This window comes from Peromyscus eremicus, chromosome 14 (assembly GCF_949786415.1).
Source record: "Peromyscus eremicus chromosome 14, PerEre_H2_v1, whole genome shotgun sequence".
NCBI classification, from domain to species: domain Eukaryota; kingdom Metazoa; phylum Chordata; class Mammalia; order Rodentia; family Cricetidae; genus Peromyscus; species Peromyscus eremicus.
Window position 1 is genome coordinate 58,652,808 of NC_081430.1, and position 15,759 is coordinate 58,668,566.

The 15,759-nt window shown below is 45.3% G+C and overlaps 1 protein-coding gene across 1 annotated transcript in view; it reads left to right on the forward strand.

Moving 5' to 3' along the window:
* Window positions 1–1,286: 1,286 nt before the first annotated feature.
* Dync1h1 (dynein cytoplasmic 1 heavy chain 1) overlaps window positions 1,287–15,759 on the forward strand; it is a 69,053-nt gene continuing 54,580 nt past the window's right edge. Inside the window, exons 1-5 of the mRNA XM_059279331.1 lie at window positions 1,287–1,693; window positions 11,586–11,673; window positions 12,919–13,092; window positions 13,209–13,464; window positions 13,739–13,925. Of these exons, the coding sequence (XP_059135314.1) occupies window positions 1,441–1,693; window positions 11,586–11,673; window positions 12,919–13,092; window positions 13,209–13,464; window positions 13,739–13,925 (958 nt within the window). The 5' untranslated portion in view covers window positions 1,287–1,440. The remainder of the gene's footprint in view (window positions 1,694–11,585; window positions 11,674–12,918; window positions 13,093–13,208; window positions 13,465–13,738; window positions 13,926–15,759) is intronic.

Below are 15,759 nucleotides of genomic sequence, written 5' to 3' on the forward strand. Positions count from 1 at the left end.
ACTGCTGGTGTGTCAGCATTTCCATAACGCCAACTCGTCGCAGTTGCTTTGGGGCTGTCCTTTCACCTCTGGAAAGATTATTTAGAACTTCTTGGATGCATCATACCAGAGTGGGCTAATGGAGGGGAGATGGGGATAATTATCTGTTCTTTCACACACACACACAAGAATCATCTGGCTCTGGGACCTGGCACTGGGTAACTGCGCAAGGAAGAAGCATATTGTAAGGCTCACTGTTTTCCGAAGATGATTTGGGAGAATCAAATCATGCCATCATCAGTCCACCAATCAGGGCTCAGCTTTCTAACTGCATTATCATATTTTTAAAGATGACTTTGGCTCAGTTCCCTCTGCCCAACTGAAGAAGCAAGCTATGAATTTGAATTTTCAAAGGCCAATTACTATCCCGAAGAAAGTAAGCACCCAGATTCTGGCCTTTTTGTCCTCCCTGGATGAGAGGAGATGGTCAGAAGCAGGGAAACTTAGTTGGGAGTCATCCCAGCCCCTGCCTCTTGCTGACCCAGATTCTTGAGCCCACAGAACGGCTGTGCAGGTTCAGGGCCGGGAAAGGGGCAGTAATGTTGTCAGTAGATTCACTTATATGGGTCCTCTCCTTACAGACACATCACCCTTATTTGGTAAATGACACTGTCTTCAGAAGCCAGGTCCTATTACAGCTCGATGCTATCTGCAATCCAGGTTCTTTTGGCCTAACCTTATGCTGCGCTGCAGTTCTTGCTCCACCCATAACCTTCCCTTCCTAGAGGCCAATTCCTCAGCTAAGAACGTCTCCCTTTCCACCCTCTTCCCTTGCCAGATTAGCGAGGTTAACTGTGGGCACGCCCCTCATCTCCTCTTCCTCTGAAAAAAGTCCTCATCTTCCCATGTGTATCTAATAACGAGTGGGCTGAGGTTGATGGTGGCACTCCAGACTCATTCATTCACTCAATGGGAGAACGCAAGTTGTTTAGAACAATGCCGGGCAGAGGATGAGCGCTCACTAAATATCAACTCTTGTCAACCCATTCTTCATACACTATTTATGGAGCCTTAAGCGGCTCTGTGATATTCTCTGTGACCCTGCAATGGAGAAAGACGCGGTTCCTGGACCACTCCAGGGCGGAGACACGCGGACCCCGCCCTGTGTTCGGACTACAAGTCCCAAAAGGCCATGCGGCTCCGCGCCTAGCCCCGCCTCGAGGCGCATGCGTAACGTCACGACGCCGACCGCGAGCGGGCGCCGGTGGCTGCAGCCAGCGGGCGGGGCGGGGCCGGCGGGAGCGGCGGCCTTTAGGGCGGAGCCGGCTCCGCTGTCCGCAGTCGGCCGCGGGCTAGCGGACACAGCGTCTTCGGGCTCCGGTTCCTCTCGCTCTCTGCTTCCTTGCGCCGGGCGGTCACCGCCCTTCTCGACTTTCTCTTTCTCCCTTCCGCGGATCCGCCATGTCGGAGCCGGGCGGCGGCGGCGAGGACGGCTCGGCCGGCCTGGAGGTGTCGGCGGTGCAGAATGTGGCGGACGTGGCGGTGCTGCAGAAGCACCTGCGCAAGCTGGTGCCGCTGCTGCTGGAGGACGGCGGCGACGCGCCGGCCGCGCTGGAGGCGGCGCTGGAGGAGAAGAGCGCCCTGGAGCAGATGCGCAAGTTCCTGTCAGACCCGCAGGTCCACACGGTCCTGGTGGAGCGCTCCACCCTCAAAGGTGCGCGGCGCCCCCTCCCCGGTCGCGTGGAGCGGCAAGGGTGCCCCGGTCCGCCGGCGCCCGCACTGTGGGGTCGCTTTGTCTCCGCCGCTTCTCAAGATGGCCGAGTTGGGTGGAGACGGCGTCTCCCGGGCCTGGCGGGGAGCAGGGCCGCATCCCTGCCTCCAAAGTCACATGAGCTTTTCGGTTTCGATTCGTATCCAAGCTCAGCCCCCTTTGGGAAGGATGTGTCTAGGGCAGCCTGGGTGCCGGCCCCTGGGTGGTCTCGGGTACCAGTGGGTTGGAGGGAGCCTGAGTGGGCAGGCCCTGGGCACTCAGCATCTTTGCTCTCTGTGGCTGCCTACGCGTAGGCCTCCTTTGGCCTCACAGCATCGTTGCTGAGTTGGTGTATCTCCCCATTTTACAAACCAGGAAACCGAGTCTGGTGGTTGGCCCAAGGTCACCAGCTAGTACTGGACCTTAGACTAGACTCAAAATACCGGTTTCCAGTTCATTGCTTGTTTTGCTGCTCATGGCTTGAAATTGTTGATTAGATGATTAATTGTTGATTAATGACAGCCCTGTAACATTTAAGCTTGATTTCAAAGCTTTAAAAAATGTTGGTTACCTGGTTGGGGAAGGAGTCAAACAAGCTGACATACTCCAGTGGTCTCCTCCAATAGACAGTCACAGCATCCCTAGATGCGCGTGGAATCTCGAGCTTGCTCATAGGATTCCTTCCTCCTTGAGTCTTTAAAACCACTTTGTAGCATCTGGGAGCGTGTGTGACACGCTGGTGAACGGGTGTGGCATCCCCCTAGGGGTCCAGAGGTGCTGTCCAAGTAAATTTTAAAGTTAGCACTTAAGATAAGATTGAAGATGGTCTGAGAATGTTTGCTAGCAAGTTCCTTAGAATTTCAAATGGCTGTGCGGTTCCCTGTTAGAAAACCGGTGTCGCTGACCTTCCTTTTTCGGATAGTTTGTATCTTTCAGATAGTTTGTATCTCTTAAAGGTTATTCTTATTTGCAAAAATGTTCATTGTGGCCTTGCTTTGGGCCAGAAGTTAGAAGATAGCAAAATATTTTTCTTTGATCCACTAGAATGTTTAAAGCAGTATGCTATTGGTGCTTGTTTACTAAAATAATTTTTAACCTATGTTTTTAAAGTAGTTTTGAGTAGTTTGACCCTAGCTAATTCTTTTATATTCTTTGTTGCACAGTTTATGTATTGAAATCAGTGATTTAAACACAAACACACAAAAGCCATGAGTCATGGTTTCTCTTTATGAAAAGATTACCAAGTTTTGCTCTTAGCTCTGGAGTGGTTGTCAGTAATTTGCTTTTCTCATACATGGCAATCTGGTACCAAGGGTGGAATGGAACAGTGTCTATGCAGTACACATTTCTTCCAGCAAAGGGATGATCCAGCATCCCAGCCTAGGTTCCATAATGACTTGCACTTTTGAAAGTTGACTAAGGAATTTGAGTGTCTGAGTCTGAAATACTTCCCTTCTGTGTTTATAAAAAATCCTGTATGTATTCCTAGCAATTTAACGTATCATTAATTTCTTATTTGCTTATGAAAACATAGGGAAAGATTTAAAAATCCAAGTTTATGCCTTAAGATCTCATTCTTATTAGTGTCTTGGTTATCTGTGCTGAGGATTAAATCCAAGACCTTGCATATGCTAATAAGCACACTCTTCTTGTTGTCGTTGTTTATTTTTATTGAAAAAAAAGTCTCACAGTGTAGCTAATGTTGGCCTGGATCTATGTAGATCAGGCTGACCTCAACTCACAGAGATTACATGGTTCTCTGTCTTTTGGGGGCTGCCAAGCACACCATCTAACACTGAACTGCACTCCTAGCTCTATACAAAACCTGGGCACTTGGTAGGAGGGCTTTGTTTTGGTAGTTCTTGGGAGTTCACCTCGGCTTCTGCACACTTAGATATGCATAGGCAATAGTTAATTGCAGTGAATGAATACCACCAACTGTGATTAATAATATAGCTGATTTCCCGAGCTGGGAAATTTGTTTTTAATATTAGTCACCCCTCCTTTCTCTCTCTCTTTTTTAAGACAAATTATCATGTATCCTAAAGTGGCCTCAAACTCATTTGTAGCCAAGGATGACCTTGAACTTCTGATCTTTGTGCCTCAGCCTCCCAAGTGCTAAGGGTGTTCACTACCTTGGTCAGTTTTTACTGTGGTGCTGGGGATAGTGTGCAGGTCTACATGTATGCCAGGCTGAGCTATGTCTCCAGCCTCTCCCCAAACACTTGTACCAAGTAAATAGAAGCATTTTTGTATGTGGCCAAATAAGATTGTTTTGTTTTGTTTTGTTTTTTAAGCTACCCTAACCAGCTATAAACTTTCATTAAAGGGCAGAATTCCTGAGAAATCTGCTCTAATTCTTAGTCTGTGAGAAATTGTTCTCTTCTAGATGAAAAGGTGTTTGTTCCTTAACTAGGTGGTTTACACAGTAAGGATGTTTTTGTAGCAGTTCTTAGATGGATACCAGTTTTCCTTGTGCTCTGTTCCTGGCACGTTGGTCCTGTCAGTAGGAACATAACAGTTGTGCCTCTGTGACTGGCATCCTCCAACTTTTGTGCCTAGCGAGGATGATATGCAGAGAGAGAGACAGACAGGCAGACAGACTGAGACCACACACTTGTTCTCACACTTCACTCCATTCTTAGGCTTGGAACTTTGTCTTCATGACTGGGAATAATGGCTGCTTTTAGTGTATGTGTCTTGAACTGGCAATGCCGTCTTTTCTAGGGTCCTGAACTGGCAATGCCATCTTTTCTAGGGTCTTGAACTGGCATTGCCGTCTTTTTTAGGGTAGGTAATTTAGGGGATTCCACTCTTCATTAGTGCAGAGATGGTTGGGGACTGGAATGTGGAAGAATTTCTCACATTTCATGTAGAGCATCTTATGGTTCCCAGCTTCATAGAAACATAGCTGTGTGGAGACTTAGGAGAATTGTTTCCGTGAGCTTTCAGAAGTTGTTTTTGTAAGCATTTAATTTTCATGAGAAATCATGAAGGGTGGTAATTGATGGCTTTAAAGACTTCATACAGCTGAACATCCCTGGAGGTGTTAAAGGATGCTGGGGGCCAGAAGTGTTTCAAGTATGACTTTTGCCTCTCTAATCTGAATTATGAAATACTTCTCAATCTGAAACTCTCTGATCTTCAAAAAATTGAGATTTTCCGATTATGGATCTTCAGCCTGCATTCATTTCCAAACTTGGCCCTCACGTGGTTAGTAAAGGGATCAGTCCGTCAACAGGGGAAGCTTTCTGTGAGGCTGTAATACTGGAGCAGGAGGAGCCTGTCAACCCGGGCGCACTGCCTAGCTGTCAGGTGCAGGTGGGGCCTTCCTTGCACTCCTGTAGGACAAGGCAGCCTGCAGCAGGGTGAACAGGAGTGTGCGGCGCAGTAAATGTGGTTTCGTTGGGCAGAGGGGAGACCATATCCACTGCTTTCGAAAAGAGTAAAGATGGGTGGACTGAGAACCCCAGAAGAGAATCAGTTAGGTAAAGGACTTTGGGGGGCTGGAGAGATGATGGTTCAGCAATTAAGAACACTGGCTGTTCTTCCAAAGGACCCGGGTTCAATTCCCAACACCCACATGGCAGTTCACAGCTGTCTGTAACTCCAGTTCCAGGGGATCTGATACCCTCACACAGATGTACATGCAGGCTTTTTTTTTTTTTTTTTTTTTTTAACACCAATGTGGAAAGAAAAAAAAAAGGACTTTGTCAGTTTTTTTTTAATTGAAAAAATTTTCCATATAATATGTTTTGATCATATTTTCCCTTCCCCTCAATTTCTCCAGATCCTCCCCACCTCCCTGCCCATTCGAACTTACATTCTTTTTCTCTTTCAGAACAAAAACAAAAAAAATCCCAGCACTTGGGAGGCAGAGGCAGGCAAATCTCTGTGAGTTTGAGGACTAGTCTACAGAGCTTCGAGAAACCCTATCTCAAAAAAACACACACAAAAAAAAAGAAAGAAAAGAAAAAAGAAACTACAAAAAAAACTCACAAAAACAAAAATCAAAACAAAAACCAATCAAATTTAAAAAAGACCCAAACACAGTAACATGAAATACAAAGTCCACAAAAATACCATTGACTTCGTTTTGTGTTGGCCAGCTACTCCTGGGCATGGGGCCTGCCCTGAAGTGTGGTGGATTACCCAGTGAGACTTCATTGGAGAAAACTGGTTTCCCCTTGCCAACAGGTATTCATTGTAGACAGCTTCTTGATTAGGGGTGAAGCCCATGTCTACTTCCCTTCCACAGCGCTGGAGGCCTGTCTGATTGAACTTGTGCGGGTCTTGTGCATCCTGCCACAGCCTCTGTTAAATCTGTTAGTTCATCCGTGCTTCAGTCCTGCTGTGTCTGGAAGACCCCTTTTTCTTGAAGTCTCCACCACAGTTTTCCCACTTTCAAATAGATCCCCGATCCTTGAGGGGAGGGGTTTGATGAGAGGAAAAGGATTTTTGAAGAATTCTGAAGCCTGAAGCTAGTCTATGCAGTTCTTCAGTGCATCTGTTAAGATGGGAATGTCTGATGCTGGAAAAATGGCTCCATGGTTAAGAGCACTCACTGCTCTTGCAGAGAACTGGGCTTGATTCCCAGCACCTATATGGTGACTTACAACCTCTTGGCCTCCGTGAGCAACAGGCATACAAGTGGTACACAGATGTGCATTCAGGCAAAACACCCATACACATACAATAATATTAAAAAAAATTTAAAGGTACAAATGTTTGTTTTAGTCAATTTTCTTAACAACTATTTCTTCTAAATTAATATTAGCTAAAAAAGTATTAAGTCCTTGGGACTGGGAGGTATCTTGATGGTAGGGTGCTTATGTAGACTTTGGTTTCATTCTCAACACTTGGTAGTGCAGTCCCTAATCCCAGCATTGGGGAGGTGGAACCAGAAGACTCAGAAGTTCAAGGTTGAATCCAAGGCCTGCCTAGACTATGAGTATTAAGTTCTTAGGCAATAGTGGCTTTCTGTTTAAATGAACTAAGTTTTGTACCAGTAGTTAAGTGAGGTGTAATGCTTCCTTAGCGCACCTGAAAGGATATTTCTTTGCAAAGCTTTCAGGTTGAGAAAACCTGACTTTCTCAGAGTTCTTAGCCGGGTACCAGCATAGAGGGTAGTGTGGCAGCAAAGTCATGGTCCTCAGCACCAGAGATGAAAAATGGATAAAACTAAAACATTCCTATGAGAAAAGAGAGTTCGTGTAGTGATGGTGACCACCATGATAAAAAGATAAACCCAGGAACTTGTAACAAGCCAGTTGTGGGATGAGGGGCAGGGATGCCTTCATCTTGCTCTGTGGCTGGCAGAGAGTTGGGAGGGAATGACCAAGCTTTTTCCCCTCCCTAGTCGCCATACTTGATGAAAATGTCTACTCGGATAGTACAATTCCTTCAGCAGTTGAATTTTATTAAGACACGGTGTGCTCCTAATTTGCACTAGTAATTTGAGATATATCGGTCTGTCCATAGAAGCATGCATATCCAAGTGCTACTGCCAGTTGGCCATCGTCCACCGGTGTGGCTCAGCACAGCATGCAGCTCAGCAACCGGGAGGCAGGCCCAGCTCTTCCTGAGCTCTGTGCTTTGATTCTTTACCTGTGTTAGCTGTGTATTAACCGGGAACTCACAGGGATCAGGAACCTGATTCGAGATTTATTGAAATGTACCACCTGATAAAACATGTAGCTTGTGTTTGTAGATGACCTTCTAGATAGAAGGCACTCACAGCCTTTCTGTTATTAGCAATTAATAATCAAGTGTCTTTATAGGGAGCACACACAGTTCTGGAGCTGGTCCATTACTCTGGCTAACCTGAACTCATTCTGTAGACCAGGCTGACTGGAACTTGTGGTGATCCTCCTGTCTCTGCTTCCCCAGTGCTGAGATCACAGGTATATGCTATCACATTTGGCCTTTTGCAAAAGATTATCTGATGACAATTTATCAAACATTGTAACATTCTATAAGTGGGATTTGAGCACATTCAGACTTTCTGTAGTTATTCACTAGGGATTCTATAACAAGACTGATCCAAATGTGTTTCTCTGACTGAATGGTAGTGACTTCCCCAAGTTATTATCAGAGGGTGCTGGAATTTGACCAAAGCCGCAGGACTGTCTTCAAGTTCTTCCTGTCTGAGGATTATGTCATTGGGTGTGTCTTCCTGAGCTGCCCTGAGCAGCTTTCTGCCGCACTGCAGTGCTCCTAGTGTTGAACTGCAGCCTTGGTTGGCTACAGACTCACTCTACAGCCCTGACTCACTCACTGCCTGGAGTGGGCCATGGAGCCTGTTGGATTCTCTTCTGTGATTGCATTTCTGTGAATGATGTTGAACCATTGGGAAGGACTGCTTCAGAGTTTCCAGTTGTGTCAAGTGGTTATAGAATGTTCTTTTGCTGTCTGTATGTTACTTGAGTGTTATTTGGTGATGTATTTCATCTCTCTATCTATCTATCTATTTTTGTTTTTTCAAGGCAGGATTTCTTTGTGTAGCCTTGACTGCCTGGAAATAGCTCTGTAGACGAGGCTAGCCTCGAACTCACAGAGATCCACCTGCCTCTGCCTCTCAAGTGCTGGGATTATTTTAGAAAACTGAAGGGAACAGTATTTCTTTTCTCCTCCTTCTCTTCTTCCTCCTTCTTCTTGTTTTTGTTTGTGTTTTTGTTTTTCAAGACACAGTTCTCTGTGTAGCTCTGGCTGTTCTGGAACTTGCTCTATAGACCAGGCTGGCCTTGAACTCACAGAGATCCGCCTGCCTCTGTTTCCTGAGTGTTAGGATTAAAGACATGCGCCTTCAGGCCTGACAAGACACTGCTTTATAATTCCCCTGCCTTGACAGCTTGTCTTTATGTGCTTTGTCTTACTTGCATTTCAGAGATTGTAGGCATAGGTGTGGCTACTTCCAGGCAGCAGGGTTATCTTATAATGTAGCCAATTTGAGTGGTTGCAAAATCAGTTGATTTATAAAGGGTTTATACCTATTTAGGTTTTTTTTTTTTTTTTTTTTTTTTGGTTTTTCGAGACAGGGTTTCTCTGTGTAGCTTTGCGCCTTTCCTGGATCTCGCTCTGTAGACCAGGCTGACCTCGAACTCACAGGGATCCGCCTGGCTCTGCCTCCTGAGTGCAGGGATTAAAGGCATGCACCACCACTGCCCTTAAATAGTTTTTAAAAGGTTAACAAAAACTTCCCTTAGCATTCATTTGGGCAGGCCTGTGGTGGGAGGACCCTGTACAAGAGGAACATGTTGGATCTCTTGCCAAAGTATGGCTTCATAATCTGGAGGGAGGGACACAGGCTCAGTGCTGGGCACTCACCACTCCATAGCACTGGGTGACAGTCCTTAGTGGTCACGCTCCAGATTCTAAGACAACTGAGGACTTCTGAGGGGAGCCATACAGCCAACAGATGCTGACGTTCTGCACCTGCAGGGGGTTGCTTTTCAACATCCACACACCACACAGTAGACCATCTCTCCTCAGCTGAGATGCAGAGTGCCAACCCAGTCAAGCAGGGACTCCCGTGTCAGAGAGAAGAGGCATGCAGCATCTGGGCAGGTGCTGCCGTCTCTTCTCAGTGTGCCTGAGGCCTTCAGGGTACAGTCAGAAGATGCCAACTCCCACATAATGACAGTTATTACTTTTAAATACAAGAGGTAGTACCAGGCATACTAGAATGTTCTGCCACCCACTTCTTTCTCCCCTTCCCAAAATTAGATCAAAAATAGTTGTTTGGAAGAAAAGTCTTCTGGATAAGATACATTCCATATCATGCTTTCTAGTATGGATTTTGTTTTAAAAATTAGCTTACAAGGAAATGGTTTTCATTACGGCATTTGCATACATAGGTGTCATTTTACTTTGTCATTATTCAGCCCCGGTCCCCTTTGCTCTCCCCATCCTACCTGATCCCCTCTTACTGCTCCCCTGCTTTTCTCCAAATAATCCCCACTTCTGTTTCCATCTCACATGTATCTCATTACCCTTTTTACTCCCCCACCCCCCAAGATTGCTTCCTCACCTCTCACGGTCCTCTTTCCACCCCCCACCCCCCACCCCCCACCCCCCACCCCTGACTTAAATCCGAAGCCCACATAAGAGAGAAGACTTTGGTCTTTGAGTCCACTAACCCTGAGTTTATTCACTTAACCACGGTGATCTTCAGCTCCACCCATTTTGTGCAAACATCATGACTTAGAATTTTGCTTCTGCCAGGTGGTGGTGGTGCATGCCTTTAACCCCAGCACACACGGAGGCAAAGGCAAGTGGATCTCTGTGAGGTCTCTCTGGTCTACAGAGTGAGTTCTAGGACAGCCAAGGCTACACAGAGAAAACCTATCTTGGAAAAAAAAAAGATTTTGCTTTTGTCTCATCTTAAACTAACAAAGCAGATAGTGTTTGCTCAGGCGCTGTATTTTATACTTGAATTTCATGGATTGATTGCTAAAAAGAAGCCTCATAGACCACCCAGTTTAGTGTCCTATGCCCTTCTCTGCTTATGAGTTTGAAGTTCACGCCACTCAGCCTCTGCATCTTCTGTTATGTTTATTGCTTTTTCACCTACCTCATGGCTTAAAAATGAAGGCAGGGCTGGTGTGGTGGCTCATGCCTTTAATCTCAGCACTTGGAAGGCAGAGGCTACCAGGGTTATACAGTGAAACACTGTCTCAAAAAAAAGGGGGGGGAAAGAAGGGGGGTGATATAAACGAGGAAATGTATAAATAATCCTGTTAAATTCCTCAATTGTGTGTAGATTTTGCTATTGCTGGTCTTTCACACTGCGAGTCATTGTGGAGATAATTCAGCTAGAATGTTCAAATGCCTTAGAGGTTATTTAACTTGATAGAGAAGTTTGCTCATCTTCTAGTGCTATTATTTTATTTTGAAACTGAGTCTCACTATATAGACTAGGCTGACTTTAAACTCACAGATATCCTGCCTCCCAGCAGCTAGGATTAAAGGCCTGTGCCACCACACCAAGATCCCTCTTAAAAATTCTTTCTATAATTTTGATTTTTAGTTTGGAAGTCTGACTCACATGCCTCCTGAGACTGTTGTAGGGCCAAGTTCCAATAAGCTTTGAGTGGGACCTGTGTGCCCTGTGGGCCACATGGCCTGGGCCTTCCATTAGCGTAGGTGGAAAAGGTGGTTCTATCTGCAGCCCCCAAAAGACTGACAGGGGCTCAGCATGGCAAAGGAAAAGCCGGGTGACTGCCTCTGGGGACATTTCTTGTCAGCAGTCTTCCAGGATGGGTTTCTCCCTTAGCCTGGCCCTGTCATGTGCTGGTGAAAAGCTTGTGTGGACTTGTAGGTCTCTGCATTCTCACGGTGCTTTCCAGCTGAGCATCTTGGGGACCACTTACTTACACTCTGTACCTGGACAACAGGGCTAATAGTCCTGCCAGTCTAGGGCTGACTGTATGACATGGAAATGCTTGTCGTGTTATGTATTAAGAGCTGAATACTCAAGTTAGAAAGAGATTTGTATGTTTGAGACACAGGGTGAGTGTAGTGGGCTGGGACAGTGAGAAGTTGGCAGAAACTACTGGCACCTGGCACTGCCCACAGGCGTGCCTTGCCCTGAGCCTTCATTTGTGTCCTCTTGTGAGTCCTTCCAACAACCCAAGCACTCAGTATTGCCTGGAAGATACAGAGAAGTCAGCCTCCTTGTCCCCAAGATCACACAGCAAACAAATGCCCGACTTAGGAGTCAGGAAAAACAGGTAGTGCCAGCACCCTGGGACTTGAGAGGTGGGGTGGGAGGGGGTGAGGGCCAGTCTCTTAAGATTTGATAGATAAGAAATTAGAAATGCCAATGTGAATTTGATAATATTATTATGACTTGTAGAGGATGTTGGTGATGAAGGAGAAGAGGAGAAAGAATTCATTTCCTATAACATCAACATAGACATTCATTACGGGGTCAAGTCCAATAGGTAAGTAGTGTGAGTATGCTATTATGACAATGAGCCACAGGTCTACGGCACATGAACACATCCTGAACATAGGCAAGATTTCTAAGTCAGTTTAAATTCTGAAACACTCCAATTTTAATAGTCACACATAGTGCCGGTCTTATGTTTCAGCTGTCATGTACTTACTAGTAGTTTGGGGTTTCAACTAGATTTTATTTTTTGGTCTAATAATAGTCTCTGCTTTTATTTATTTTCATCATTATAAATTAGTAGTAAACATTCTTGTGTACAGGCCTGATTCTTTTTAGGATAAATCCTTCAAAGTAGTATTACTCATTCACAGGAAAGACATCATTAAAGTTTTAATGAATGTTGCTAGATTTTCCACCTTCCAGAAAGTTTGTATCAACTTGCAATTCCAGTAGAAACTTTCAAGTTTTCATATATGAGTACTATCATTATTCTGCATTGGCAGTCAAGACTTCTTAAGCAATTTCAAGACTACAGGGGAGTTGCTAAGAATAGTGGTACACACTGTACCCCAGCATGTAGAAGGCTGAAGCTAGAGGATCAAGTTGGGGTCAGCCTAGTCTGCATAGGAGGGAAAGACTCTTATCTCAAAAAAAAAAAAAAAAAAAGGTTGCAGAAGAGTTGTGTGGACAGTGAGTAGAACTCCCAGATAGGAGTTGCTAGTATTGGCCACACATGGGTTGGGGAAGCACAGTGATTTGCCTAACCTGCACTGCAATATATGTGTGTGTGTGTGTGTGTGTGTGTGTGTGTGTGTGTGTGTGTGTGTGTATGTATATGTATATGTATATAAATTTTTCCTTCGGCTTCCCATCTTTTGCGGTACTGTAAGCACTCTACCATTGGGTAGGTCACAGTACAGGAGCCTTTCCTCTACTTCTGCCACGTGGGTTCCAGGGTGGAGGATGGGGGATTGATACAGGATACAGTCATTCTCCCATAGTGGGAAAGGAAAATGGTCACAGCTAGAAAAGCAACCATTCAGTCTGGTTGGTTGGTTAGTTTGAGACAGGTCTCACTATGTATTCCTGGCTGGCCTGAAACTCACAAGAGATACCCCTGCCTCTGCCTTCTGAATGCTGAGATTACCACACCTACCCAGCTCAGTGTGTTCTTAATATAATTTTAAGTTAAACATTCAAATGAAGTTTTAATTTGTTTTCAACACAAAAACTATAGCTGTTAAAACTACTAAGAGTGGGACTTTTCTGTTCTAATTCTGCCTTTGCCTTTTAGCTTGGCATTCATCAAGCGAACTCCGGTGATTGATGCAGATAAGCCTGTGTCTTCCCAGCTCCGAGTCCTCACTCTCAGTGAAGACTCACCCTATGAAACACTGCATTCTTTCATCAGCAATGCAGTGGCTCCTTTTTTCAAGTCCTACATCAGAGAGTCTGGCAAGGCAGACAGGTAAGCCCTGCTTTCTCACTGAGTCTGGGCTCTGTCTCGTTACAGGAGTGTATCTCCTTAATACTGAACAGACCTTACATAATGCTCTAGTTCTGAGATACTTCATGTCTTTGTAGGGATGGTGATAAGATGGCTCCTTCAGTTGAAAAAAAGATTGCAGAACTTGAGATGGGACTCCTTCACCTGCAGCAAAATATTGAGATCCCAGAAATCAGCTTGCCCATTCATCCCATTATCACGAACGTTGCAAAGCAGTGCTATGAGCGTGGAGAAAAGCCCAAAGTTACAGATTTTGGTGATAAGGTTGAAGACCCAACTTTTCTTAACCAGTTACAGTCTGGAGTTAATCGGTGGATCCGAGAAATTCAAAAGGTAAGAGCACTGTAAAATGATTTGCTTTTTGGCAGTGGTTTGCTCTTTTAATGTCTGTGGGAAGTTGCCCCAAGTTCTGGTGTGACTAACGTGATGGTGGGAGCCCCTCCTGTTTCTAGGGATGTTCATGCAGGGCCAGAGTCTGGGCAGAATAGTAAGTATACTGTGAACTGTGGGAGCCAACCACCTCGCCAAGCTTCAAACCAAACCCTTCAAATGTATCGGGGAGAGATCAACTTGAGATTTACAAGTCAGTGTCATCTTACCTTCAAAGGTGACCAAACTCGATCGAGACCCTGCGTCGGGAACTGCCTTGCAAGAAATCAGCTTTTGGCTAAACTTGGAACGTGCACTGTACCGCATCCAGGAGAAACGGGAGAGCCCTGAGGTCCTCCTGACTCTGGATATCTTGAAGCATGGCAAACGTTTCCACGCCACTGTCAGTTTTGACACTGACACAGGTAAGACCCAGAGCTGATAATCTGATGCATAAGTATTGATCTTGCTTCTTAAGTCTTCGATGATTTAGATGACAACTAGTAGATGCACTGTGAGATAAGACCCAGGCCCAGCCTTGTGTGTACCAGCAGGACACACCCTAAACACTACTCTACTAACTCTTAACCCTTTTTCTCTCTGGCATCTTGTCTCTTTCTTACCTTAATCCTAGGGGATAAAATTCTAGGGCTCCCCTCAGCACCTACACATTCTGTTCCCCTTCATGGCTTTTGAGAAACTAAGACAGTTTCTAGTCCTGAGGATAGTGAGCCCTGGGACTCGGCCTCCTGTCACTCCACTGTGTGGTTGCTGGGTACTCAGGTGGTCATTGCCCATGCTGCAGAAGGAAGACGAGCACATCATTGTTGCTTTCCTCCTCTGCTTTCCTACTCCATTACCTTCTCCACCTTCCTCCCTCTCCTGAATGGTCAGGAAGTGCAGAGCTGGGCGTGGTGCACACCCCTCTCATCTCAGCATCTCCTCTCCCCACCCCCAGTGCTGAGAATTGAACCCAGTCTCTTAGATCCTGAGTAAATGCTCTTCCACTGAACTAGCCCCAGCCTAATCACAGAACTTTGGAGTTAGAGGTAGGAGTCTAAGGCCAAGGCCAACCTGATCTACATAGCAAGACCCTATTTCAAAGACAACCAAGGGATAGGAATGTAGCTCAGTGGTAGAGTGCTTGCCTAGCAAGCATAGGTCTTGGGTCCAGTACCAAATTCTGTAGTAGGTTAGCCAATTCTTTTTAAGATTGATTTTATTTATCATGTACACAGTGTTCTGTCTGCGTGTTTGCCTGCGTGCCAGATCTCATTCCAGATGGTTGTGGGCCACCATGTTATGTGGTTGCTGAGAATTGAACTCAGGACCTTTTGAGCAGTCGATGCTCTTAACCTCTGAGCCATCTCTCTAGCCCAACTAATTGCTTTTTAATAGGAACAGGAGGAGTGAAGTTGCATTGGCATGTACGAAACCCAGAAATGTTTGGCCAGTATCTATTTGTAAAGCGTTTCTACAAGCTCCATAGCCACAAAGATCAAGTAATTAGACCCATTTATTTCCTCCCAACAAAACGTGGTACTCCGCCTTTTAAGTAAGGAAATCTCAAGTAGAGCTCTTCAGGCTACCATGCCCACCTTACAAATGTTAACTGGCATTCACCAACACTGATATGTACATTCGATTCTTTTCTTTAAAACAACTCTGAAGCTTTAATTACTTCTTTTTTTTTTTTAAGATGGGTTTTTATATAGTCATGTAGCCTAGACTGGCCTCAAACTTGGTATATAGCCAAGAATGATCTTGAACTCCTGACCATCCTGTCTGCATTTCCCCAGTACTGGGGTAACAGGAGTACCACCTCACCTTGCTTTGAATCTTTCTTCCCTAATACTTTTTAAAAATCTTATGTCAGAGGAAGAGGTAGACCAAAAGCCAGTTTTTCCTGTGAGTCTATGTTCATAATGACACCCTTTAAATTTAGCTGTTAGTGAGTGGTCTCAAGGCTGACATTCAAGTTTCTCTAAACTTAATTATTACAGTAAAACAAGTAGACAATACTAAAGCAAAATATAAAGTTAAGCCAGGCAGTTGCCTCCAGCAAGTGTTGGGGTGCAAGGCTGGCTACCATCCGTTTTTAACTAAGTGTTTTGTGTGTGTGTGTGTGTGTGTGTGTGTGTGTATATCATGTGTATACACGGTGCACACCGAGGCCAGAAGAGGCTATTGGGTCCTGTGGAACTGAAAACTTATCATGGTTGTGAGCTGCCATGTGGATGCTGGGAACCAAATCTAGGT